A 26,352-nucleotide genomic window follows, 5' to 3' on the forward strand; every position below is an offset into this window, starting at 1 on the left:
CCGGGGTGCCCGATGCCGCCCCCTCGTTCTGGGGGGGGCATGCTGGATGCAGCCCCCCCACGTCTGAGGGAGATGCTGGGTGCAGCCCCTTATCTCTGGGGTGATGCTGGATGTGGTACCCCCCCCCCGGGGTTAATGCTGGATGCAGCCCCCCCCATCTCTGGGGTGACGCTGGGTACAGCCCCCCCATCTTTGGGTAATGCTAGATGTGGTGCCCCCCATCTCTGGGGTGATGCCGGATACAGCCCCCCCCCCAGTCTCTGGGGAAGATGCTGGATGTAGCCCCCCCCCATCTTTGGGGTAATGCTAGATGTGGTACCCCCGTCTGGATGCAGCCCCCCCTCCCCATTTCCGGGGTGGTGCTGGACGTGGTACCCTCAGTACCCCCATCTCCAGGAGAGATCCTGGATGCAGCCCCCCCCGTGTCCGGGCTGATGCTGGATGCGGCCCCATCCCGTTCCCTCTCTTGCAGCTGAACCTCTGGCGCTACGGGGATTTCCGCGCGGACGACGCAGACGAGTTCGGTTACAGCCGCTAAGGGATGCTTCGGGGCCCGTGTCCCCCCCCCGCCGCCACCACACTAACGTCCTCCCCCCGTCCCGTCCCATCCCGTCCCGTCCCCCGGGGGCCGGGGTGGCCGAGGGGGGCCGCGGGGCTCCGTGCCCTGGGGATGCCGGGGTGGGGGGCGGCCGCGGCCCCCTGGTCCCCCGCCTTGGTCCGACTGACAGCTGAATTTGCCCCCCCGTGTCCTGCCCGCAGCCAGCGCCGCCCCCCCGGCCTGTATTTAAAGCTTCGGAGGCCCAATAAAAGTAGTTCAAGCGTCGGGCCGTGGCCTCTCCCTGCCGGGGGGGGGGGGTTCCTCCGTGCCGGTGTCACCCCTGCACCCCCGGTTCGTCTCCTCCCCAGGGACCAAAAAGGTGCCCCAAGGTGGGGACTGTCCTGGGAAGGGGGGGATGCTCCAGGCGTGGGCACCCCCACCCCACCACGGGGGGCCTCGGGGAGGTGGGGGGGGCTGAACCCCTGGGCCGCGTCCCCGGGAGTGGGGAGGGCTCATCCTGCCCTGTTGGGCTCTGGGTGCTGGCCGGGGGGTGGATGAGGTGCCTGGATGGGGGGGAGATGGGGGGCTGCCCCCGAGACAGTGGTGTGGAGTGGGCCAAGCCCCTCCTGCACCCCCGGTCCTGGACACCCACCCCCCGCCCCGGGTCCCAACCTCAGGTCCCAACCGTGGACCCCCAAGCCCAGGTCCCAAACCTGACCCTCCCCCCTGGGTCCCAACTGTGGCCCCTGACCTTGAACCTCGACCCTGGGTCCCAAACCTGGCCCTGGACCCTGAACCCCGAGTCCCAACCCTGAACCTCGACCCTGGGTCCCAACCCAACCCTGCCCCCCAGCCCCCCCCCAAACCTGAGCTGGGTGAGGAAGGGGGGGGGGGGTGGCAGCACCCCCAGAAACGCCCCATGGGCTTCCTTCCCACCGCTGCCTGCACCCCGGTGCGTGGTGGGGTGCCGGTCCCACGGCGGGGGCTGCGCCCGTGCCCTCCCCACGGGCATCCTGCGCCCTCGGCGACGCTGAGCTTGATCCCCGGTCCCCTCGCCGCCGTGGGGACACCAGTGGGTGCCACCCACGGGCATCTGCGCGGCCGCCGTCCCCGGCGATCGATGCCCGTGGTGGGGGGGTCGGGTGCCGGCGAGGCCCGCTGGCAGGGACCCTGTCCCCGAGGGCCACCCTGCTCCTGGGGAGCTAATTATTGGGCTGCGCTAATTGAATCTGAACACAATTCCAGCGCGAGTGCGCTCTGTGGTGAGTTGCAATAATTAACGCCGGCAAACGAGCGTCATTAAAGGAAGAGCTGCTGGGGGTGCAGCCAACAGGGCTGTGGAGAGGGGAGGGGGTTCTGGGCCGCCCCCCCCCCACCTCTAGAGTCCATCACCGTGGCATCGAGGCGCTTTGCAGCCCACCCCGGCCGAGGGTCCCTGGGGACAGCCCTGTCCCAGCCCTGCCTGTCCCCCCTGCTCACAGCCCACCCTGGGCTAGGACACCCCCCCCACCCCCCAAAATGCCCCCTGTCCCCACGAGCTGTCCCCTCTGCGGCTGCAGGGACGGAGCATCCCCCGCTGTCCCCAGCCCGGCCACCCTTACCTGCCCCAGCAAGGGCTTTGAGGGGCCCTGGAGATCTGGGGGGGCCTGGGGGTCCTTGAGGGGCCCTGGAGATCTGGGGGGGGTCCTGGGGGTCTTTGAGGGGCCTTGGAGATCTGGGGGGGCCTGGGGGTCTTTAAGGGGCCTTGGAGATCTGGGGGGGGGGGGGGTCCTGGGGGTCCTTGAGGGGCCCTGGAGATCTGGGGGGGGTCTGGGGGTCTTTGAGGGGCCCTGGAGATCTGGGGGGGGTCTGGGGGTCTTTGAGGGGCCCTGGAGATCTGGGGGAGGGTCCTGGGGGTCCTTGAGGGGCCCTGGAGATCTGGGGGGGCCTGGGGGTCTTTGAGGGCCCTGGAGTGTAACTGGAGGTCCTGAGGGTCCCTGAGGTCATCCCATTGGTGTCCCCGGGGGTCTCTGGAGGGCACTTGGATGTCCCTGGAAGGGGTCTCTGGGTGTCCCCCCCCACCCCGGGTGTTCGGGGGGGTCCCCGGGGGTACCCTCAGGTCCCACCCAGCCTGGGTGGCCACAGAAACACGAAGGGACCGGCTCAGAGTCTGTGTCCCCGTGGGGACGTCCCTGCCTGGTCCTGGGGGTGCAGGCAGGGCTCGGGGGGGGCCGTTGGGTGCAGGCAGCGCCCAGGCAGGCAGGCAGGCAGCCCCCCACCCCCCCGAGCCCGGCCCGGCCGCTCTGCCCCGTTTTGTCTCCGGCACTTGACCTTGACACCATCGCTGGAGCCGCGCTCGTCACCTCCGCTGCTCGTTAATGCCCCGGTCACAAGCGGGGGCTGCGGCCGCCACGGGTGACACTGTGGGTGTCACGGGGGGGGTGGCGGGGACCTGGTTCCCATCACACACACACGGGGGGGTGGCACTCAAAGAGGAGGCGCTGGGACCCCCAGCGTGGCGTGGCCAGAGGAGCAGGACCTGTCCCTTGGGGTCCTCCCTGTCCCCCAGCGCCCGGGTGAGGAGGGAGAGGAGGGAGCACCCCTTGGCTGGTGACAATGTGCAGTGTCACCAGAGCCCCCCACGGCAGGGGACCGTGTGTCACCAGTGTCACCAGTGTCACCAGTGAGGGGACACCAGAGCCCCCCACGGCAGGGGACCGTGTGTCACCAGTGTCACCAGTGTCACCAGTGTCACCAGTGAGGGGACACCAGAGCCCCCGACAGCAGGGGACCGTGTGTCACCAGTGTCACCAGTGTCACCAGTGAGGGGACACCAGAGCCCCCCACGGCAGGGGACCGTGTGTCACCAGTGTCACCAGTGTCACCAGTGTCACCAGCTGGGGGACACCAGAGCCCCCCATGGCAGGGGACCGTGTGTCACCAGTGTCACCAGTGTCACCAGTGAGGGGACACCAGAGCCCCCGACAGCAGGGGACCGTGTGTCACCAGTGTCACCAGTGTCACCAGTGAGGGGACACCAGAGCCCCCCACGGCAGGGGACCGTGTGTCACCAGTGTCACCAGTGTCACCAGTGTCACCAGCTGGGGGACACCAGAGCCCCCCATGGCAGGGGACCGTGTGTCACCAGTGTCACCAGTGTCACCAGTGAGGGGACACCAGAGCCCCCCACGGCAGGGGACCGTGTGTCACCAGTGTCACCAGTGTCACCAGTGTCACCAGCTGGGGGACACCAGAGCCCCCCATGGCAGGGGACCGTGTGTCACCAGTGTCACCAGTGTCACCAGTGAGGGGACACCAGAGCCCCCCACGGCAGGGGACCGTGTGTCACCAGTGTCACCAGTGTCACCAGTGTCACCAGCTGGGGGACACCAGAGCCCCCCATGGCAGAGGGACCGCATGTCCCCAGTGTCCCCAGTGTCCCCAGTGTCCCCAGCCAGGGGACACCAGTCCCCCCACGGCAGAGCGGCCCTTCCCACCAGCGGTCCCTGCGCCATCCCTGCCCGGGTCCGGGTGGGGTGTCCCCTGTCCCCCCCCAGCCCCGCCCCCTGGGTGGCACCGGGGCAGGGGCACCCAAAGGCCCCGGCCCCCCGCGCTGGGGGGGCGCAGCCCGACACCGTCCTGTCCCCCGCAGGGACCCCGGGCCGGGGGCGGGGGGAGCCCCCAGTTACCGCCCAGTGGGCACTGGAGGGAACTGGGGGCGGGGGGGGGGCTGCCTCTGGGGAGCGGGGCGCGGGCCTGGGGCGGTGCTGGGCGGTACTGGGCGGTACTGGGCGGTGCTGGGCGGTACTGGGCGGTGCTGGGCGGTGCTGGGCGGTACTGGGCGGTACTGGGCGGTGCTGGGCGGTACTGGGCGGTACTGGGCGGTGCTGGGCGGTGCTGGGCGGTGCTGGGCGGTACTGGGCGGTACTGGGCGGTACTGGGCGGTGCTGGGCGGTGCTGGGCGGTACTGGGCGGTACTGGGCGGTGCTGGGCGGTGCTGGGCTCCGGCAGACCGAGCGCCGGGACGGGAGAGAGAAACGGCACCACCTGCCGGTACCGGTACAGCCTGACCGGTACAACCCAGCCCGGTACAACCCATCCCGGTACAACCCAGCCCGGTACAACCCATCCCAGTACAACCCAGCCCGGTACAACCCATCCCAGTACAACCCAGCCCGGTACATCCCAGCCCAGTACAACCCATCCCAGTACAACCCATCCCAGTACAACCCAGCCCGGTACAACCCATCCCAGTACAACCCATCCCAGCACAACCCATCCCAGTACAACCCATCCCAGCACAACCCATCCCAGTACAACCCATCCCGGTACAACCCAGCCCAGTACAACCCATCCCAGTACAACCCATCCCAGTACAACCCAGCCCGGTACAACCCAGCCCAGTACAACCCAGCCCGGTACAACCCATCCCAGTACAACCCAGCCCGGTACAACCCAGCCCAGTACAACCCATCCCAGTACAACCCATCCCAGTACAACCCAGCCCAGTACAACCCATCCCAGTACAACCCAGCCCGGTACAACCCATCCCAGTACAACCCATCCCAGTACAACCCATCCCGGTACAACCCATCCCAGTACAACCCATCCCAGCACAACCCATCCCAGTACAACCCATCCCAGCACAACCCATCCCAGTACAACCCATCCCGGTACAACCCAGCCCGGTACAACCCATCCCAGTACAACCCAGCCCGGTACAGCAACATCCCAGTACAACCCAGCCCAGTACAACCCAGCCCGGTACAACCCAGCCCAGTACAACCCAGCCCGGTACAACCCAGCCCAGTACAACCCATCCCAGTACAACCCATCCCAGTACAACCCATCCCGGTACAACCCATCCCAGTACAACCCAGCCCAGTACAACCCATCCCAGTACAACCCAGCCCGGTACAACCCAGCCCGGTACAGCCTGACCGGTACAGCCTGACCAGTACAAGCCATCCCAGTACAGCCCTATCCCAGTACAGCCCCATCCCAGTACAACCCCGTCCCAGTACAGCTGCATCCCAGTACAGCTCTAGTCCAGTACAGCTCTAGTCCAGTACAGCCCTGTCCCAGTACAGCCCTGTCCCAGTACAGCCCTATCCCAGTACAGCTGGATGGTGTCCTGCAGAACGTCCCTGTCCTGCAATGCCAGTGATGCCACCAGTGTCACCAGTGTCACCAGTGATGCCACCAGTGTCACCACCAGTGCCACCATCCCTGTGCCCAGACTGGAGCTGAACGAGCGAGTGGAGGACAGAGCACATTTAACTCCCAATTATCTCGGCTGTACTGGGACGGGGCTGTACTGGGACGGGGTGGGATGGGGCTGTACTGGGACGGGGCTGTACTGGGATGTTGCTGTACTTGGATGGGGTTGTACTGGGATGTTGCTGTACTGGGATGGGGTTGTACTGGGATGTTGCTGTACTGGGATGGGGCTGTACTGGGATGGGGCTGTACTGGGATGTTGCTGTACTGGGATGTTGCTGTACTGGGATGGGGCTCTACTGGGATGTTGCTGTACTGGGATGTTGCTGTACTGGGATGGGGTTGTACTGGGATGGGGCTGTACTAGGATGGGGCTGTACTGGGATGTTGCTGTACTGGGATGTTGCTGTACTGGGATGTTGCTGTACTGGGATGTTGCTGTACTGGGGTCTTGCTGTACTGGGATGTTGCTGTACTGGGATGGGGTTGTACTGGGATGTTGCTGTACTGGGATGTTGCTGTACTGGGATGGGGCTGTACTGGGATGGGGCTGTACTGGGATGTTGCTGTACTGGGATGGGGTTGTACTGGGATGTTGCTGTACTGGGATGTTGCTGTACTGGGATGTTGCTGTACTGGGCTGGGGTTGTACTGGGATGTTGCTGTACTGGGATGTTGCTGTACTGGGATGGGGCTGTACTGGGATGGGGTTGTACTGGGATGTTGCTGTACTAGGATGTTGCTGTACTGGGATGTTGCTGTACTGGGATGTTGCTGTACTGGGATGGGGTTGTACTGGGATGTTGCTGTACTGGGATGTTGCTGTACTGGGATGGGGCTGTACTGGGATGGGGCTGTACTGGGATGTTGCTGTACTGGGATGGGGTTGTACTGGGATGTTGCTGTACTGGGATGTTGCTGTACTGGGATGGGGCTCTACTGGGATGGGGCTCTACTGGTATGTTGCTGTACTGGGATGTTGCTGTACTGGGCTGGGGCTGTACTGGGATGTTGCTGTACTGGGATGGGGCTGTACTGGGATGTTGCTGTACTGGGCTGGGGCTGTACTGGGATGTTGCTGTACTGGGATGGGGCTGCACTGGGATGTTGCTGTACTGGGATGTTGCTGTACTGGGATGTTGCTATACTGGGATGTTGCTGTACTGGGATGGGGCTGTACTGGGATGTTGCTGTACTGGGATGGGGCTCTACTGGGATGTTGCTGTACTGGGCTGGGGCTATACTGGGATGTTGCTGTACTGGGATGTTGCTGTACTGGGACACCTTTGGAACTAAATGACCTTGACCTTGCGCCCCCCGGCAGCCGCCCCCGTGACGTGGGGGGTAATTACAGCCTCGTTAGCGAGCGGTCGGTCAGTGCCCGCGCGTGCGGCCGCACCAGCCCGTGTCCCCGCACGCTCAGGTGTCACTCGATGTGGGGGTGCAGGGGGACACGGGGGGGGTGGGGGTGTCCCCGGGGTGCTGGGGGGTCCCAGCGCTCCCCAGCCCAGCAATCGGCTGGCACCGGTGACAGGCGTGTCGTAATTACACGCGTGGGCTGTGGCCAGGGTGGCTGCGTGTGACAGCGCTGGCCCGGGGGCGGGGTGGGGTGTGCAAAGCACGGCGTGGGTGGGTGGGTGTGCCCATGCACACACCCGGGGCCTGGAGGGGATGGGTGGGTGTGCAATGCAGCACACGTGTGTGTGTGTGTGTGTGTGCCTGTGCACGCACACGCAATGTGTGGGGGTGTGCAGCGTGCTCTGTGTGTGTGTGTGTGCACAATGTGTGGGTGTGTACAGCGTGCTGTGGGGTGGGGGGGGGGGGTGTGCGCGCACATATGGGGCAGAGTGTGCGTGTGCGTGCAGTGTGTCTGTGGGGGGATGTGTGTGGACACGGGGGGTGTGTGTGGGTGTGGGTGTGGGTGCACAACAGCCCATGCGTGGGTGTGCCCATGCACACGCCCAGGTCCTCTGTGTGTGTGTGTGTATGTGATGGGTGTGTGGGGGGGGGTGTGTGCACGATGTGCATGTGTGTGTGTGTGAGCAGAGTACACGTGCACTGTGTGTGTCTGTGCGTGCACTGTGTCTCTGTGTGCACAATTTGTGTGTGCATAGTGCGTGTGACTGCACAGTGCGTGTGCCTGCACGTGCGCCGTGTCTGTGCACAGTGTGTGCGCGTGCATAGTGTGTGTGTGTGCACTGTGTGTGTGTGCGTGTGCTGTGTGTGTGTGCTGTGTGTGTGTGCACTGTGTGTGTGTGCGTGTGCTGTGTGTGTGCTGTGTGTGTGCACTGTGTGTGTGTGCACAGTGTGTGTGTGTGCGCACTGTGTGTGTGCACAGTGGGTGTGTGTGCTGTGTGTGTGCACTGTGTGTGTGTGCGTGTGCTGTGTGTGTGCACAGTGTGTGCACTGTGCACAGTGTGTGTGTGTAGTGTGTGTGCACTGTGTGTGCACAGTGTGTGTGTGCTGTGTGTGTGTGCTGTGTGTGTGTGCACTGTGTGTGTGCTGTGTGTGTGCGCAGTGCCCCAGTCCTGCCGTGAGCGTGTCCCCGTGCTCCCTCGTGTGTGACCGCCCCCCCGTGTCCGTGTCCGTGTCCGTGCCCCCCCCATCCCCGCCCCCCCCCCCGAGCTCCCCGGGCCGGCGCGGGGCGGGGCCTGTGCTGGAGGGGGCGGGGCCAGGGAATGGAGGCGGGGCCTGTGCTGGAGGGGGCGGGGCCAGGGAATGGAGGCGGGGCCTGTGCTGGGCGGGGGCGGGGATGGGCAGGGCGGGGGCGGGGCCAGGGGTGGGGCAGGGCGGTTCGCGGGGGGGGGGGGGGCCCAGCCCCGGTCCCCGGTGTCCCGATATCCCGGTGATCCCCGTGTCCTGATGCCCCGGTGTCCCCACGTCCCGATATCCCGGTGCCCCGATATCCCCGTGTCCCTGCGTCCTGATATCCCCATGTCCCGATATCCCGGTGCCCCCATGTCCCGATATCCCCATGTCCCACTGTCCCAATATCCCCATGTCCCAGTGTCCCCATGTCCCGGTGCCCCCATATCCCGATATCCCCATGTCCCCATGTCCCCATGTCCCGATATCCCCATGTCCCGATATCCCGGTGTCCCCATGTCCCGATATCCCCATGTCCCACTGTCCCGATATCCCCATGTCCCCATGTCCCCATGTCCCGATATCCCCATGTCCCGATATCCCGATGTCCCCATGTCCCGATATCCCCATGTCCCGATATCCCCATGTCCCCATGTCCCGATATCCCCATGTCCCCATGTCCCGATGTCCCGATGTCCCCATGTCCCGATGCCCCCATGTCCCGATATCCCGATATCCCCATGTCCCCATGTCCCCATGTCCCGATATCCCCATGTCCCGATATCCTCATGTCCCCATGTCCCGATATCCCCATGTCCCGATATCCCCATGTCCCGGTGCCCCCATGTCCCGATATCCCCACGTCCCGATATCCCCATGTCCCGACATCCCGATGTCCCCCTGTCCCCGTGGCTGGATTTATCCCTCCGGCCCCAGAACAGCGGCAGGGGGCGGGGGGCCGCTCCAGTCCCCCCTCCCCGTCCCGCCCCCCCCCCCCCCCCCCCCCCGCCGCCGCGGCTATTTTTAGCTCGCGCGTGTTTCCAGGGGAACCCTGATGACGCAGTGACGTCAATGCGGGTCAATCGCCGCCGCCAGGGCTCGCGCCGCCGCGCGCCGGGCCCCCCCCCCCCCCCAAACCCTGCGCCCCCCCCCCGCCCCCCCCGCACCCGGCGCAGCGCTGCGGGCAGCGGCAGGTAGGACGGCGGGGCGGGGGGCGGGGGGCTCCGGGATCCCCCTGGGTGTCCCCCCCCTCCCGCTCCGCCCCCGGGGCTCCCCCCGCCCCGTAGGGCTCCCCCCCCCCCCCCCCCCCCCCCCCGCAGCGGCCGGGGATACCCGCTGCCCCCCCAACCCCCCCGGTACCATCGCACCCCGCCCGGCCCGGAGCCCCCCCCAGCCCCCCCTGCCCCCGCGGGCCCCATGCACCGCACACGGGGGGGGGACGGACCCCCGCCACGGCACCCCGGGGATCCCATGCACCCCGCTTCCCGGGGACACCCCCCCCCCCCCCCCCCCCCAGCAGCGCCCCGGGACCCCGCGCACCCACACACCGCATCCCCGGGCACCCGTCCGCAGCGCCCCGGGACCCCCGTACCCCCAGACACCCCCCCCGCAGCACCCCGGGACCCCCGTACCCCCAGACCCACCCCCCCCCTGCAGCACCCCGTGCCCCCCGTACCCCCAGACACCCCCTTCTGCAGCACCCCAGGACCCCCGTACCCCCAGACCCCCCCCTCTGCAGCACCCCAAGACCCCTGTGCTCCCAGGCCCCTCCTCCGCAGCACCCAGGACCCTGTGAACCCCACCCCACCCCACCCCGGGACTCCCCACACTGCCCCCCCCCCCCGTGCCCCCCTCCCCACTGTGCCCTGGGACCCCCAAGTGTCGCCCCCATGGCCCCCCCACGCGCTGCTCACCAGGGCCACCCCTGCACCCCCCTCCGCAGCACCCCAGATCCTGTGCACCCCCCCCCGCGCACCCCACAGCCGGGCCCCCCCTCTGCCCTGCCTGGGGCCCCCCCTCGCAATGCCCCCGGGGTGCCCCTCCGTGCCCCGCAGCCCCCCCACTTGCCTGCACCCCGGTCCCCCGTGTCCCTGCACCCCACTGCACGCGGTGCCCCCCACCCCCGTCACCCCCCCCCCACCCCGGGGAGCGTGGGGGTCCCCCAGCTCCGTGCAGCCTCTGGGGGGGCACGCCGACCGGCCGAGCCACGGGGGTCCCCACGCCGGGCTCCGTCCAGCGCCGCGGTGGGGACACGGGGGGGGGGGGGGGTCGGTGGGGTGGGGGCCCCCTCCCTGCACCGGTGACGTGCCGGAGGAGCCGGCGGGCCCCGAAACCGGCCGCGGAGCCTCGCCGTGATCTAGAAAGGTCTGTGCCGCGCACGCCATGGGCGCGGGCACCGGCACGCCGGCTTGCACGCGCCCTCGCGCACCCACCCCCACCCCTGGGTGCCCACGGGCCCCTCGGGGCTGGGTCCCCCGCTCTGGGGGTCTGGCGGGGAGTGGGGGGGGGCCCTGGGTGCCGGTGGGCCTGGCGTCCCCGCGGTCTGCTTGGCTCGGGTGGGCAGCGGGGCAGGATCGGGGCTCGGTGTGCCGCGGCTGCATCCCCGCGTGGCCGCCGGCACCCAGCAAGGACACCCTTGGGTGTGTGTCCCCCCGCAAGCCCCGGGGTGCCCGCAGGGTGCCCGTGGGTGCAGGCGAGCACGGGCCATCCCCTCGCCCTCCCGGCACGGCTCGGCACGGCCTTGGCGCAGGCACGGTGCCGGGCACGGCTTGCCGCCGCTGCAGAGAGTGACGTCCCCTGCGTCCCCCCAAACCCGGGTGGGAAGCGTTGCCCCCACGGGGGCTGCCGCTGGTGGCGGCGGCCAGGGACAGCCAGGAGCGGGGGGTGACCGGGGCGCGGTGGCTTCTCCGGCTGCGTGACGGGGACCGCCGGCAGCGCCAGCAGAGCCTGGCAGCATCCCCCCCTCCCCAGCCTCCGCCGGGCTGGAACCGTGCGGCTGGCAAATAAATCAGGAATCGGGCGATGCCACGGCTCAGCCGCACGCCGGAGCATCGCCCGCCCCGGCCCCACCGCACGGGGGGACGCAGCGACGGGGCGTTGCAGCCTGCAAAGCGTCACCTTCCCTGCAAAGCGTCACCTTCCCTGTCACCCTGCCTGCCGGGGCCGCGGGATGGAGACGGCGGTGGGATGGAGATGGCGACGGGATGGAGACGGCGGTGGGATGGAGACGGCGGTGGGATGGAGACGGGGCACGTGTGTTGCTGGCAGGGGACGGTGCCATCTTAGCTCGGGCTCGGCGTGACACCCGGCGAGGAGCCTGGCTGCCTTGCCGCGGCTCCGGGAGTCGCTTTCCCCGGCCGTCCCCGGGGTTTGCACCTCCGGAGCTGCCCCGTGCCCGGGGTGGCAGCGGCGGTGCTGCCATGGGGTGTCCCAGGCAGGTGGGGTCCCTGCCGTGCCGCCGTCGGGTGGTCCCCATGCCACCGGTACCCCGAAATCCTCCGACATCTCTGCCGAGAGCCGAGCCACGCCTGGAGGGACCGACGCCGCCCGGCCACAGAGCCACGGCCTCATCCTGCCACCGGTGCTGGGGATACGGCTCGGAGGCGCAGAAATTTGGGGAACCAGCGCCGAGGACGGGGTCATTCCGCAGCAGCGTCCTTACGGAGCTGGAGGACGGCTAAAGCCGGCAACCTGCGGTAATGCCGAGTGCCGGCTGCTTCTGCTGGCTCCTGCCGTCCGCCCCGGGCCCCGCGGGGTTTTCCGGCAGCCGAGGAGAAGGAGCCGGGGTTTGCCAGCGGCGTCGGTGGTGCCCGGGGCGGCTGACGGGGCGGCGGCAGGGATTTGGGGAGCACCCTGCTCGCCGCCGATGGGAAGCGGTGGTGCGGGTTGCCGCGGGTCGCAGCTTGTCCTGGGCTTGCAGCACCCGGCGAGCGTCTTCCACCAGCAAAACCACCACCAGGATGGGATCCTGCCCTGCCTGCCTGCAGCCGGTGGGATCCTGCCCTCCCTGCCTGCAGCCGGTGGGATCCTGCCTGCGACCGATGGGATCCTGCCTGCGACTGGTGGGATCCTGCCCTCCCTGCCTGCAGCCGGTGGGATCCTGCCCTCCCTGCCTGCAGCCGGTGGGATCCTGCCTGCGACCGATGGGATCCTGCCCTCCCTGCCTGCAGCCGATGGGATCCTGCCCTCCCTGCCTGTGACCAGTGGGATCCTGCCTGCAGCCGATGGGATCCTGCCCTCCCTGCCTGCAGCCGGTGGGATCCTGCCTTCCCTGCCTGCGACCGATGGGATCCTGCCTGGGACCGATGGGATCCTGCCCTCCCTGCCTGCAGCCGGTGGGATCCTGCCTGCGACCGATGGGATCCTGCCCTCCCTGCCTGTGACCAGTGGGATCCTGCCTGCAGCCGATGGGATCCTGCCCTCCCTGCCTGCAGCCGATGGGATCCTGCCCTGCCTGCCTGCAGCCGGTGGGATCCTGCCCTCCCTGCCTGCAGCCGGTGGGATCCTGCCTGGGACCGATGGGATCCTGCCCTCCCTGCCTGCAGCCGGTGGGATCCTGCCTGGGACCGATGGGATCCTGCCTTCCCTGCCTGCAGCCGGTGGGATCCTGCCTGGGACCGATGGGATCCTGCCCTCCCTGCCTGCGACCAGTGGGATCCTGCCCTCCCTGCCTGTGACCGATGGGATCCTGCCCTCCCTGCCTGCAGCTGGTGGGATCCTGCCCTCCCTGCCTGCAGCCGATGGGATCCTGCCTGCGACCGATGGGATCCTGCCCTCCCTGCCTGCGACCGATGGGATCCTGCCTGCGACTGGTGGGATCCTGCCCTCCCTGCCTGCAGCCGATGGGATCCTGCCTGTGACCGATGGGATCCTGCCCTCCCTGCCTGCGACCGATGGGATCCTGCCTGCGACTGGTGGGATCCTGCCCTCCCTGCCTGCAGCCGATGGGATCCTGCCTGCGACCGATGGGATCCTGCCTTCCCTGCCTGTGACCGGTGGGATCCTGCCTGCAGCCGGTGGGATCCTGCCCTCCCTGCCCACATCAGGCTGGGTCACGTGTGTCCCCATCACTCTGCGGCACATCCCCATCAGTCTGTGTCACGTCCCCCCCTCCTGCTGTGTCCCCATCGCTCTGTGCCACGTCTCCATCACTCCCCATCTGTCCCATGTCCCCGTCACATCTGTCCCGTGTCCCGTATCCCCATCACCGTGTGCCACGTCCCCATCACCGTGTGCCATGTCCCCTTCTCTCTGTGCCACGTCCCCATCACCGTGTGCCACGTCCCCATCACCGCTGACCTGTCCCACGTCCCCCTCCCTCTGTGCCGTGTCCCCCCTCGGTCAGGGCCGTGTCCCCTCGCTCTGCGTGGCTCCCAACGTCACCCCAGCCCCCAGGCGTCCTGCCTCCCGCCACAAGGGACCCCCAAGGGACCGGGGAGCACCGGGACCCCCAGCCTGGGCAGGGCGCTGGGGGCCGGGGTGCTGCAGGGCCCCCCCCCATCTCCCATGGGTGCCTACGCCGCAGCGTCGCACACGTGGGGCTCACGCCTGTGCGGGCACACGCGTCCCTGTGGCACACGGGTGACACCGGCCGCCGTCACCCCCAGCGCAGGGGACAGCGTGGGGCTGGTGGGGACTTCGGGACACGGGGGGGGCCATGTCCCGCAGCATCCCGGACCCCGCGTCCCCCTCGTCCCCCCTTGTCGCCTCCCGCCGCCGCGGGTGCCACCGCGGCCGTCCCTGTCTCTCACGGATCTTTTTGCGGTCTGGGCTTGCTGTTCCTCCCGCCAGCAGTCAGGAAGCCCTTACCCCAAAAAGTATCTGCGAGGGACCAAGTCAGCGGGGAGACCTGGGGGGGCCGCAGCCCAGGTAAGTTGGGGGGGTGGGGGGTGCTGGGAGGGGGGGCACGGAAGGAGGGGACCCCAACACCCCCCTTCCCAGCCCTGGGGTCCTGGGGACGGAGGGGACAGTGGGCACGGGGCAGGCGCAGAAATGGGGGGTGCACAAAGCCACCCCACTCCCCGGCACAGCCGGGACCCCCGGTCATTGCTGGGGGGGGGATGGCACTGGGGGTGCCCTGGGGACACGGAGCCGGTGTCACCCTGATGGCACACGGGCCAGGAGCCGTTTCCCTCCCCGGGGGGGGGCTGGGGAACGGGGGTCCGGGGTGGGCCCTGGCCCTGCAGCAGGGCACTGGGGGGGGGGATTTGGGGGTACAGCACCCTTGGGACACCCCCTCGCTCTGGCACGGTGGCTGCACCATGGGGTGACACCTCTCAGACCTACTGGTGCTGGGGGGGGGGGGCCCTTCCTCCTGCCCCCTTTCCAGAGGGGACCCAGCACCCGCGGACCCCCCCAGCACCCCCCTGTCGTGCCGGCAGGCTGGGGGGTGCGGGGACACCCGAGGGGTCTGTGCCGCACGCGGGACCGGGCCTGGCACCCCCCGCACTCGCTGCCACCGCAGAGGGACCGCGGCCACCGCGTGCTCAGCCATGGCCAGGCCCGGCACGGCCACCTCCCGCGGCACCGTGGCCTCGCAGGCCTTCCCGTGCACACGGGTGTGTGCGCACAAGGGTGCGCGTGGCGGTGTGCAACCCCAGAGGAGTGTGCACAGGGGTGCACAGCCCCACAGTGTGCACAACCCTGCTGCACGCACGGGGGTGCACAACCCGCTGCACAGCCCCACACCGTGCACAACCCCGCTGCACGCACGGGGGTGCACAACCCGCTGCACAGCCCCACACCGTGCACAACCCCGCTGCACGCACGGGGGTGCACAACCCGCTGCACAGCCCCACACCGTGCACAACCCTGCTGCACGCACGGGGGTGCACAGCCCCAGTGTGCACACAGGCACGTGCAACCCCAGCGTGTGCACAGGGCGATCCACAACCCGCTGCACATACACAAGGGTGCACAACCCCCTGCGTGCACGTGGGGTGCACAACCCCCCCTTGCACATACCTGGGGTGCACACACACACCTCCACCCCCTTGGGTGCACGTGGGGTGCACACACACCCCTTGCACATACCCGGGGTGCACACACACACTCCCCTTGGGTGCATGTGGGGTGCACAACCCCCTTGCACGTACCCAGGGGTGCACAACCCCCCCTTGCACATACCTGGGGTGCACACACACCCCCACCCCCTTGGGTGCACGTGGGGTGCACACCCCCCCCTTGCACATACCTGGGGTGCACACACACACCTCCCCACCCCCTTGGGCGCACGTGGGGTGCACAACCCGCCGCAGCACGTCGCACGTCGCCACGCTGGGAGCAGCCCCGCGGTGCCACCGTGTCCCTCGTGCCCTCGCTCCCGCACCCGCGCGTGGCCCTGGGTCACCTCCCGCCCGTCACAGCCGTGTCCCCGAGCAGCGCCGGACTCTCCCCGTCCCGCTGTGACCTTCAGGCCCCGCCGCGCAGCTAACGACAGCTTAATTAGCAAATTACAAGATGGAGGCGCTGGATGGAGATCGTTGTTTCGCGGTTAATGGGGAGACGTCGCTGGGATCGATCGCCCCGGCCCGTGCCCGGGGAGCAGCGTCGCCCCAGTGACACCCCTAATTGCGATATTAATTGCCCGGCCCAGGCGGCAGCGCCGCGTGCCCGGCGGCTGCCAGAGCTCCCAGCAGCGGGGCACAGCAAGATCCCAGTGCTCCCAGTTTGGGTGTCCATCGTGTCCCCAGTTACCAGCACCGGCTGGCCTGTAACCGGTTCGTTAGGGTTTCACGTGGCGCTTGCACGCGCGCGTGCACTGTGCTGCACGCGCGATGCGGAGGCGGGCTGGTGGCACAGGGGACGTTTGTCCCCCGCAGCAAATCCCAGCTCTGGGCTGGGACGTCCCCGAGCGAAGGCGGCCGGCTCGGGGCGGGGGGGGGCTGGGGGCACTGCACCCCCTCCCCGCAGCCCCGTCCCCCCGCGGTGGCACCCGATGGCTGGGACGGGTGGCCTGGCTGGGGACCCGATGGGGGCTGGGGACGTGGGGGGGGGTGATGCTGGCGGGGGGGGTGCAGGGAGCGGGGACAGGAGCAGGAGCTGGCTGGGGGGGGACAGGGACCAGGGACAGGGGTGATGCTGGCTGGGGGGGGGGACACAGGGACTGGGGACAGGGTTTGGGGATATGGTGATGCTGGCTGTGGGGGGGGGACAGGGTTTGGGGATATGGTGATGCTGGCTGTGGGGGGGGGGACAGGAGCAGGAGCTGGCAGTGGGGGGGACGAGGACTGGGGACAGGAGTGATGCTGGCTGGGGGGGGGCAGGTATTGGGTGCCAGGCTTGGGGACAGGGGTGATGTTGGCTCGGGGGGGGGACAGGGACTGGGGACAGGGTTTGGGGACACGGTGATGCTGCCTGGGGGGGGGACAGGGACTGGGGACAGGGTTTGGGGACATGGTGATGCTGTCTGGGGGGGGTACAGGGACGGGGACAGGGCTTGGGGACACGGTGATGCTGCCTGGGGGGGGGACAGGGACTGGGGACAGGGTTTGGGGACACAGTGATGCTGGCCGTGGGGGGGACAGGAGCAGGAGCTGGCAGTGGGGGGCACGAGGACCGGGGACATGAGAGGGACGATACCGGCTGCGGGGGGGTGGGTGCAGGTATTGGGGACAGGGCTTGGGGACAGGGGCGATGCCAGCCGGGGGACAGGGACTGAGGACGTGAGCGATGCCGGCCGGGGGGGGTTGCTCGCTGTAGGGACCCCGTTTGGCGTCGGCGTCCCCGGGACGGTGGCTCGGGGCCCTGCCAGCAGCTGCCCGGCAGCCGGTGACGCCGCAGCCCTTTCCTGGCAGAGCTGTGTCAATGTTTGCAGAGTCCGGCCCGCTGGGGCAAACTCGCGCTCCGGCCGCCGGCACCTTCCCGGCCGGCACGGTGACGGCCCCGCCGCGGGGACCGGAGCCTGGGGACCCTCTGCAGCACCCGGCTGGGTGCCCTGGGTGGGGGGGGCCGAGGGCACCCACGGGGCCACGCGCTCGGTTTGGGGGTGCCGCGGTGCGTCGGGGTGCTGCGGCACACATGGCGCTCCTCAGACACCCACCCAGCTCGGCCGGGGAGGGGGGGAGTGACAAGGACACGCGATGGGGACATTGGCCATCCTCTGCTCGTGGCCGTGTCCCCAGGCCGGATCCTGTCCCCCAGCGGCCGATGCCGTGGGGGTGCTCCCTGCCCCCCCAACACAGCCCCACTCCCCCCGCCCCGTGCCACCCCAGCCGTGTCCCCGCCTGACCCCCTGTGCGGACCCGGCGATGGGACCCTGCGGGTCTGGGGGCTCCAGCATCCCTGGGGACACCGGGGGACACCAGCCAGCCTCCACCCACTGCACCCAGCACCCACTCGGGGTGCAGAGACACCCTTAGGGGACCCCCGCACCCCCCCTGGGCCTGGGTTTGAAGCCCCCCCCCGGGTGGGCTCTGTCCCCTGTCTCTGGGACCCCTGGCTTTGCAGTAGGGGGTGGCACCCCGTCCCCATGTCCCCCTGCCCTTCGGGGACCCGGTGTCAGGCGGGGTGAGCCCGGCAGCCCCGACCGCAGGAACGCGGGTGCTAATCCAGGCCGGCCGCCGGCTCCCCCGGGACCGCCGGGCTCCCCGGGCTGCCGGCACTCCGGCCGTCCCGTAAAAGCCATGAATCAGCCGGGGCTGCTCTGCACCAAAAATAACAGGGGGGACGGGACGGGATGGGGCGGCCACGCAGCCGGAGCACCCAGGAGCATCCCGAGGGATGGGGTTTGCCGTCTCCTGGCACGCTCCCCCGGGCCCCCAGCGTCCCTGCCCGGGGATGGCTCTGGGCCCCGTCCTGGCCCTGGAGGGGACCAGGCTCTGGGAGACCCCCCGCTTGCTGAGGGGGTGCTGGGGTGCACGGCCACAGCGGCCCCAGGGGTTGGGGACACGGGGGGGGCTCGGGGGTGTGGGGGGGTGCAGCCTGTGCCTGGCTGCTGTGGCTGCCCAGGGCCCTCGGTGGTCCCCGTCCCCGTCCCCACGCTATCCTTGTCCCTGCCCTTGCCACCCCCCCGTCCCCGTCCCCCCCGCAGGCAGGGTGCCCGTCGGTGCGTCCTGCCTGCAGTCTGTCCCCGTGCCCCCCAGCACCCGCAGTGCCCCATCCCGGGGACCAGGCTGTGGCAGTCGGGGACCCCGAGCCCCCAGTCCGGAGCCCCCCACAGGACTGGGCTGTGCTGGGGCACCCGGACCCCCCGTCCCTGCGTCGAGGCCTGCTGCCATTTCGGTGCAGAGCCGATGTCCCATGGTGGCATCTGGTCTGGAGCGATGGCGAGGGGCAGCCCCCAGCCCTGGGGAGCAGCGGGGAGGTGCTGAGCACCCCATCCCGGTCTCGGGGTGCCCAGTGGCTTGTTGGGGTCCCCAAGCCTTTGGGTACATGGGGTGTCCTGTGCTGGGGTGGCTGCCCTGGGGTGGGGACAGTCCCGGCACCGCGGGACCCTCGGCAGCGGGAGCCACAGCTCCAGGGGGTGCCCGACCCCCGGGTCCAGCCTGCGCATTTCGGGGTGACAGCTGGGCTCGGGGGTGACAATCCTGGCCCTGAGCAGTTTGTCACCGTCTCCATCCCTGACGTGGCCGCAGGGGATGTGCCACCGAGGCGCAGGCAGGTTGTGGCCACAGCCAGAGCCCGGGGACCCGCCAGCACCCCCCCGGGCGAGCAGAGCTGCCCACCCTGGGCAGGGGACCTTCTGCCCCATCACCCCGGGCTGCAGCAGGTCCCCGGGGACGGAGACCCCCAGGGATGGAGACCCCCAGGGACAGAGACGCCCAGGGACGGAGACCCTCAGGGACGGAGACCCCCAGGGATGGAGACCCCCAGGGACGGAGACCCCCAGGGACAGAGAGAGACCCCCGGGGTGCTCCCAGCCCTGGGGGGGCCGTCTCAGCCTGGCACTGCCCAGCACCCCCAGCCCAGGCTCAGCCCCAGCCCCCCACCTGTTGCAGGACCCCACAGCTCCTCTGGGGACACCCCTTTGGGGACGCCGGCCAGGGCCAGTGTGCCCTGGTGTGCCCCGGTGTGCCCCGGTGTGCGCCGGTGTGCCCATGCCCAGGGTCCCCAGGGTGCGTGTGCCAGATGAGCGCTTGCATGAATACGCGTGGATCTAGATGTGTTCATGTGCACAGAAGAGCGTGTGCCCGTGTGTGTGTGTGTGTGTGTGCACGCCCAGGTGTGCCTACGTGCATGTGCCCAGGTGTGTGAGTGTGCCCAGGTGTGCATGAGCACGCCCAGGTGTGCATAGGGGTAGAGCTGCATGTGCCCAGATGTGCATCTGCCCAGATGTGAGTGCGCCCAGGTGTGCCAAGGGGCACACACCCAGGCGTGCATCTGCCCAGGGGTGTGTGTCTGGGCATCCAGATGTGTCTGGGCATCCAGATGTGTCTGGGCATCCAGGTGCATGTGCTCGGGGGGGTGTGTGTGCGTGCGCGCACGCACACTTGGGGAGTGTGTGTGTGCATATTCACGTGTGCCACCCCAGGCGTGCGCTGCTCACCTGCTCTGACGGTGTCACCATGAGTGACGTCGGTGGTGCCCCCCACCCCCCGGGGTGCGCGTGCACCCAGCGGTACCCACAAGGGGTGCGAGTGCAACACCCGGCCCTGCTCGGGCACGGCCACACGTGCAGCCCTGCGTGTGTGTGCGTGTGTGCGTGTGTGCGTGTGTGTGCGTGTGTGTGCGTGTGTGTGCGTGTGTGTGTGTGTGTGCGCGTGTGTGTGCGTGTGTGTGCGCACAGCCGCACGCACGCCTGCCCGGCACCCTGCACACGGGTGTGCATGCCTGTACCTGCAGCCTGTGCCCGGGCACCCCCCCAGTGTGTGTGTGTGTGTGTGTGTGTGTGTGCACCCCACAAAGCCCTGCACGCCCACTCACACCCAGCCCAGCCTGCGGGGTGCTGGGTGCGTGTGCTCAGGGTGCCCCAGCCCGGGGTGGGGGGGTCCCGGAGTGCCCCCCCCATCGGGCCGTCTGGGGCAGATTGGGCTGAAAAAGGGGCAGTTCAGGAGGGACGGGGGGGGGACACCCCACTACTACCCCCCCCACCCCCCCACCCCCCCCGGGGAGCACCCGGCCCGGCGTGTGCGTGTGCGTGTGCGGGTGTGCACGGCGCGGTGTGGATGTGTCACCCCGCAGACGGGCGGGGGGGGCTGCGGCTCCACCTGGGCACGTCTGCACGCAGGGTGGTTCCGCTCGGCCGTGGGGCCGGCCGTGGGGCAGGGTGCCTCCCACGGAGCGGGTGGGGTGCGGGGGCCCAGGCTCCAGGGGCCCCCCCCGGGCTCTCCGGTCCAGGGCTGGCCCCCCCCCCCCCCCCCCCCCCCCCCGGTGCAGCTCGTCCCCTCGGGACCCTCCGTGACCCGGGCCCCCCCCCGCGCTCGGTGCATCCCCGGGCCCCTCCGCTCCGCGTGTCCCGGGACCCCCGTGGCCCCTGTGCCCCGGGATTCCCCCCCCCGCGCTCGGTGCATCCCCGGGCCCCCCCCGTGCTCCCCGTGCGCCTTCTGGTCCCCAGAGCCCCGTGTGTCCCCGGGATCCCCCCCCCCGCCCCACCCGTGCTCGGTGCATCCCCGGGACCCCCCCCCTGTGCTCCGTGGGTCCCCAGACCCCTGTGCTCGATGTGCTCCGCGCCCCCCCCCAACCCGTGCTCGGTGCATCCCCGGGACCCCCCCGTGCTCCGTGTGTCCCCAGGACCCCCCACCCCCGTGCTCCGTGTGTCCCCGGACACCCCCCCCCCCGTGTTCCGTGGGTCCCCGGGCCCCCCCCCCGTGTTCCGTGGGTCCCCCCCCGTGCTCCGTGTGTCCCCGGACCCCCCCGCCGTGTTCCGTGGGTCCCCGGGCCCCCCCCCCGTGCTCCGTGGGTCCCCAGGACCCCCCACCCCCCCGCTCGCTGCATCCCTGGGCCCCCCCGCGCTCGGTGCATCCGCGGTGCGGGCGGGGGGGGGGGGGCTGCAGCCGGGCAGGGGCCAGGTGGGACGGACGGACGGGCGGACGGACGGACAGACAACCGGACGGACGGACAGCCGGGCGGACACCGGCCAGCCGGACAATCGGGCCCCGCCGTGGGGCCGAGGGCGGGCGGGGGGCGGGGAGCACCGTTGTGCAACGGCCCCGCTCCGCTATATAGGGGGGGGCCGCGGGGGATGGAGCCACCACCGCGCCGGGACGGGACCCACGGGGCGGCCCAGGTAAGCGGGACACCCCCCCCCCCCCCCCCCCCGGGACACCCCTTCTCCTGGGATACCCCCACCCTGGGGTACCCCCCACCATGGGACACCCCTTCTCCTGGGATACCCCCACCCTGGGGTACTCCTACCCGGGACCCCCCACCATGGGACACCCCTGCCCCAGGAACCCCCACTCTGCTGGGACACCCCCGCCCCGGGACACCCCTTCCTTCCTCAGTGACACCCCCACCCCGGGATACCCCTGCCCCAGGGACATCCCTTCTCCAGGGACACCCCCACCCCAGGACACCCCCACCCCGGGACACCCCCACCCCAGGACACCCCCACCCCGGGACACCCCCTCTCCTGGGACACCCCCACCCCGGGACACCCCCACCCCAGGACACCCCCCCCAGCTCCCCAGGGCTGCACCACCCCGCTGGACACCCCCCCCCCCCGAGCCCTGTGGGGTGCGGAGCTGGGGGACCCCAGTCGTGTCCCCCCGTGACCCCAGGGGACGTGCAGAGACGCTGGCACAGGCCTGGCCGGGGACCGCAGCCCGTGGGGGGGGGCTGGCCCCCCCTTACCCCGGGGCAAGTGGGCAGCGGGTTGAACCGGCCCTGGTGGCCCAATGCCCGGCACAGCCCCGGCCTGGCCCAGCACCAGCCGCCTCCGCTCGGCTCAGCACCTCAGGACGCCCCGTCCCTGTGCCCCCCACCCCGTCCCCGGGGACACGTGCCAGCCCCCTGCCCTGGGTAGCCGGCGGTGGCCGGGCCACATCGGTGCCACCGGCCGTGTCCCCCAGCACCGGGGGGATGCCTGAGCATCCTGCGCTCCCCGAGGGGCCACCTGCCCCCCCCCCAGCCCCACCAGCCCCCCCGCCCAGCCCAGTGGGGTGGTGACACCCGGGGGGTCCTGGCAGAGGTCCCCGCGTCCCCCCGTCACCGTCTCTCTCGTTCCAGGCTCAGCAAGCGGGTGCGAGTCTCCGGTGAGTACCGGGGCAGGAGCTGCTCCGCACCCCCATCCCCATGTCCCCCCCTCCTTGTGTCCCCCCCATCCCCATATCCTCCCATCCCCATGTCCCCCCATCCCCATGTCCCCCTGTCCCCATCCCTAGGCAGCGGGTGACAGGGACACGTCACCCCAAGGGTCCCTCCACTGCCCACAGTCCTCTCTTGGCCTCATCCTGCCCACAGAGGACGGGGGTCCCCGGGGATGGGGTGCAGCAGAGGGAAGCCAACACCCACCCGTGTCCCTCCGAGACACCCCCCCACCCCGTCCCCGGTCCCAGCAGCGTCCCCTGGCCACGTTGTCACCGAGGCTCGGGTGCCAGCCCCGCGCGGTCACCGCTGGGGACCTTGGGCCGTGGGTGGCCGCGGGTGGCGCTTGCGAAAGGGCAGCTCCGGGAAGGCGGCGGGGCACGTGCCGGCGAGCTGGCGGGGGCACGGTGGCACGGTGACGAGGACCCGTCTCCGGTTGTCCCAGGGCTGGCGCACGGCAGGGCCACGGCGTCCACGGGCCACCGACACCCCCTTCCCCCCGCGTCCCTGGGCATGTCACCGCGCCCCTCCGCCGGCTCCCGGCTCCTGGGGAGCACTGGGGGGGGGGGGGGGGGGGCGACAGGGCTTGGGGACCCCCATCTTAGCAGGGTGTCCCCTCTGTGTGACACCCTGCCACGGGAGGCCGTGCCCCGCTTTCCCTGGATGTGGCAGGGGACGGCACGTGTCCCCAGCGAGGGGGCAGAGCATCCTGCACGTCCCTTCTCGCGGGGGGGCATTTTTTTGGGGTGCGGGGGGGACCTGACCTCCCCGTGCCGCCCGGCGCAGAGCCCGGCAGGATGCGGTGGCCCGGCGTGTCCCTCTGGGGTCTGCTCTGGCTGTGGCTCCCGCTGGCCGGCGGCCGCCCGGTCCGGCTGGAGAAGGTCCAGGCGGACACCAGGAACCTCACCCGCACCCTCAGCGCCCGCATCCAGCAGCTGCAGGTGAGCCCCGACCCGGGGGGGGGCACGGGGACACCCCACAGGGCGCGGTGCCCGTGTCACCCTGGGGTGAGAGGTGTGGGGGGGTCCCACTGGTGGGGACACACACACCCCACACCCCCCCCCAGCACAGGGTGGGGGGTCCCCAGGGAGGGACCTCCATGGCTGGGGGGGTGGGGGGGGGGATCCTGCGCCCCAGGTGAAGGGGGGGTCTCCAGGGAGGGATGCTGAGTGGGGGGGTCTGTGGCCCGAGGAATGGGGGGGTCCCCAGCAATGGGTGGGGGGCGGTGGAGGGGATCCCCAGGGAGCGTCACCCATGGCTGGGGGGGGGGTCCATGCCCCAAGGAAAGGGGGTCCCCAGGGAGAGGGGGGGTCCCTGGAGAAGGGTGCCCAGGGATGGGGGGGGTCTCTACACTGCAGCTGGGGGGGTCCCCAGGGAGAGTCACCCATGGCTGGGTGGGGGGGTCCATGCCCCAAGGAAAGGGGGTCCCCAGGGAGCGTCACCCACCGCAGGTCACCCTAACCCCCCCCCCCGCAGCTCTTCCCCCTGGGCCTGAAGATCAGCGGGCTGGAGGCCATCCCGGGGGAGGGGGCTCCGGAGGGGCTGGGGGCCATGGACCACCGCCTCCAGCTCTTCCAGCGCCTGCTGGCCCACCTGGCCACCAGCAGCTTGCCGCTGGCCCAGATCGCCAACGACATGGAGAACCTCCGCAGCCTCCTGGCCGCCCTGGCCGCCCGCCTGGGCTGCCCCCCGCCCCGCACCCCCCCGGCCCCCCCGGGCCCCCCCGGGCTGCCCGATCTGCTGGCCGAAGCCCCCCACACCGCTGCCGGGCTGGCCCTGGCGCGGCTCCGCGTCTGCCTGGACGGCATCGCCGCCCGCCTCGACGGCCTGCCCGCCTGCTAGGGACACCCCGGGGACACCGGCCCGGGCGGGGGGGGACACACCGGCCCTGGGAGGGGGGGCACGGGGCTGAACCCCCAGCCCGGGGCCACGGCCGTCCCCACGCGCCGGCACGGCCAGCGCGGCACAACCGGCACCAGAGAGAACTCCAGCCTCGCCGCTTCCTCTTTTTCTACGATGATGATATTATTATTATTATTATTATAGTATTATTATTATTTTATATTATTATTATTATTGTTATTTAGTATTTGTATTTATTTCTCCCCCATTAATTTAAAATAAAACAGATTTTCCAGCACCCTGTGTCTCTAACGAGCCGCCAGGCTGGGTGCCGGCATCACCGTTGCTGGGGACCCCAGGGAGCCAGGGCTGGGGTGCGGGGGGGGGGGGTCCCCAGGGCCGTGCTGGGAGGGACAAATCAGACCCCCAACGTAACCCGTGGGCTGAGCTCGGCTGCCGTGACCCCCCCCGGACGCGGTGCCTTCCCACGGTGGCTTCGCCGGTGGCTGCCACAGCCACGGGGCGCAGGGGGTGGGTGGGGTGTCCCCCCCAAACCACAGCGATGCCCCAGGCTGGGTCGGGGACCCTCGGGGAGGGGGGGGGGTGTCCCCAGCAGCCGGGGGTCCCCGGGGACACGGAGCGCCTGAGGACGTGGCACCCGCTGACTCAGGCCCCGGCGGCTCCGCGGGCGGTTTACGAGTCCGGCGGCGGCTTCTCGGCTCGGCCCCCCCCGGCCTGGTGTGACCCCGACACCTCCGGCTGCCGGGGGGACACGGGGGGACATGGGGACACGGGGGGGGAGAGGGGTGGGGGGTCCCGATGGCTGGACGGGTGGCACCCACCACCCCCAACACCGGGCCCTGGAAGAGCGGGGACAGGGATGGGGACGGGGAGGGGACAGAGCAGAGAGCCGTGCACACGCGTGTGCACACGCGTGTCACTGCGTGTCCCCGTGCGGAGCTGTGCCTGGCCCTGCCCAGAGTCCCTGCTCCCTCCTGGCTGGTCCCCCGGTCCCTGTCCCTTCTCCCCGGTCCTGTGTCACTTCCCCTTGTCCCTGGTCCGTTGTCCCCGTCCCTTGTCCTTGTCCCCAGCCACTTCCCCCTGGCCCCCCTCCCCGGTCCCTTGCCCCCCTCCCCGGTCCCTGTCCCTTGTCTCCATCTCTTGTCCGTGGTCCCCATCCCTCATCCCTAGCACCCTGTCCCCGTCCCCCCCTCCCCAGCAGGACCCATCCATTCCCCCCCCCCCCAAAACTTTCTGCCGTGGGGCTGAGCCGCGGTCCCAGCCCGGAGACCCCCACTGCCCACTCCACGGTGGGGACACGCCAGCCCGGGTGGCCGCGGGGCAGCGCCGGTGGCCGGGACGCACGTCGCTCACGCGCGGGGGCCGCCGGCCAGGCCTGGCCCTGAGCCCCGCCACGGCCACGGTGACTCAGCCGGGACCCCGCGGCCCCCCCCGCGCAACCGTGTGCCGGGCAGCACGGGCACCCGCCGGGGGGGTGGGGGGGGTGGGGGGTGTGTGTGGGACCCGACCCCACGGGACCCCCCACCCCGTGGGCACCCAGCGTGAAGCCCACCCACAGGACACGACCCCAGGGGCACCCAGCGTGGGGCTGACCCACAGGACCCACACCAGCCCCAGGGCTGGGTGCCCCTGGGGGTCCCCAACTCTCCCCAACCCCATGGACAACTGGGGCACCCCCCCCCCCCCCCCCAGGCCCTTCTCAACGCCCATGGCCCCCACCCCACTGGGGGTGACAAGCAATGGGGCACCCCCCCCACTCCGGGGCACCCCAAACACTGCTCCTCCCCCCAGAGCACCCTCCCTGGGGCACCCCCGACCCTTCTGCCCCCCACCCTGTCCCTGAGCCATCAAGGGACCCTAATGACCTTGGGGGGGGGGGGACACACACCTGGGGACAGCCACAGCTGTAGATTTTCCCTCCAAAAAGCTTTTTATTAAAATATATCCCTGTATTTTTACAACACCCTGTCGCTGACAAGGCG

At 70.2% G+C, this 26,352-nt stretch overlaps 3 protein-coding genes across 3 annotated transcripts in view; 2 read left to right on the plus strand and 1 right to left on the minus strand.

The window, feature by feature from the left end:
• SND1 (staphylococcal nuclease and tudor domain containing 1) overlaps positions 1–823 on the plus strand; it is a 129,489-nt gene extending 128,666 nt beyond the window's left edge. Inside the window, exon 24 of the mRNA XM_075747331.1 lies at positions 473–823. Within this exon, the coding sequence (XP_075603446.1) occupies positions 473–538 (66 nt within the window). The 3' untranslated portion in view covers positions 539–823. The remainder of the gene's footprint in view (positions 1–472) is intronic.
• RBM28 (RNA binding motif protein 28) overlaps positions 1–26,352 on the minus strand; it is a 93,736-nt gene that overhangs the window by 60,650 nt on the left and 6,734 nt on the right. The gene's annotated exons all lie outside the window — the stretch shown is intronic.
• LEP (leptin) lies at positions 21,452–24,529 on the plus strand. The gene is made up of 4 exons (XM_075742832.1): positions 21,452–21,488; positions 22,430–22,455; positions 23,294–23,448; positions 23,984–24,529. The coding sequence occupies exons 3-4, from the start codon at positions 23,305–23,307 to the stop codon at positions 24,347–24,349; spliced, it is 510 nt and encodes a 169-aa protein (XP_075598947.1). The 5' UTR covers positions 21,452–21,488; positions 22,430–22,455; positions 23,294–23,304; the 3' UTR covers positions 24,350–24,529.

Source organism: Balearica regulorum, chromosome 1, assembly GCF_011004875.1.
Source record: "Balearica regulorum gibbericeps isolate bBalReg1 chromosome 1, bBalReg1.pri, whole genome shotgun sequence".
Classification (NCBI taxonomy): Eukaryota; Metazoa; Chordata; class Aves; order Gruiformes; family Gruidae; genus Balearica; species Balearica regulorum.

Excerpts from the sequence above, each read along its gene's own strand:
- LEP (XM_075742832.1), top strand. The coding sequence starts at position 23,305 with ATGCGGTGGCCCGGCGTGTCCCTCTGGGGTCTGCTCTGGCTGTGGCTC. Across the intron at positions 23,449-23,983 it reads CCCGCATCCAGCAGCTGCAG|CTCTTCCCCCTGGGCCTGAA; the intron begins GTGAGCCCCGAC and ends CCCCCCCCGCAG.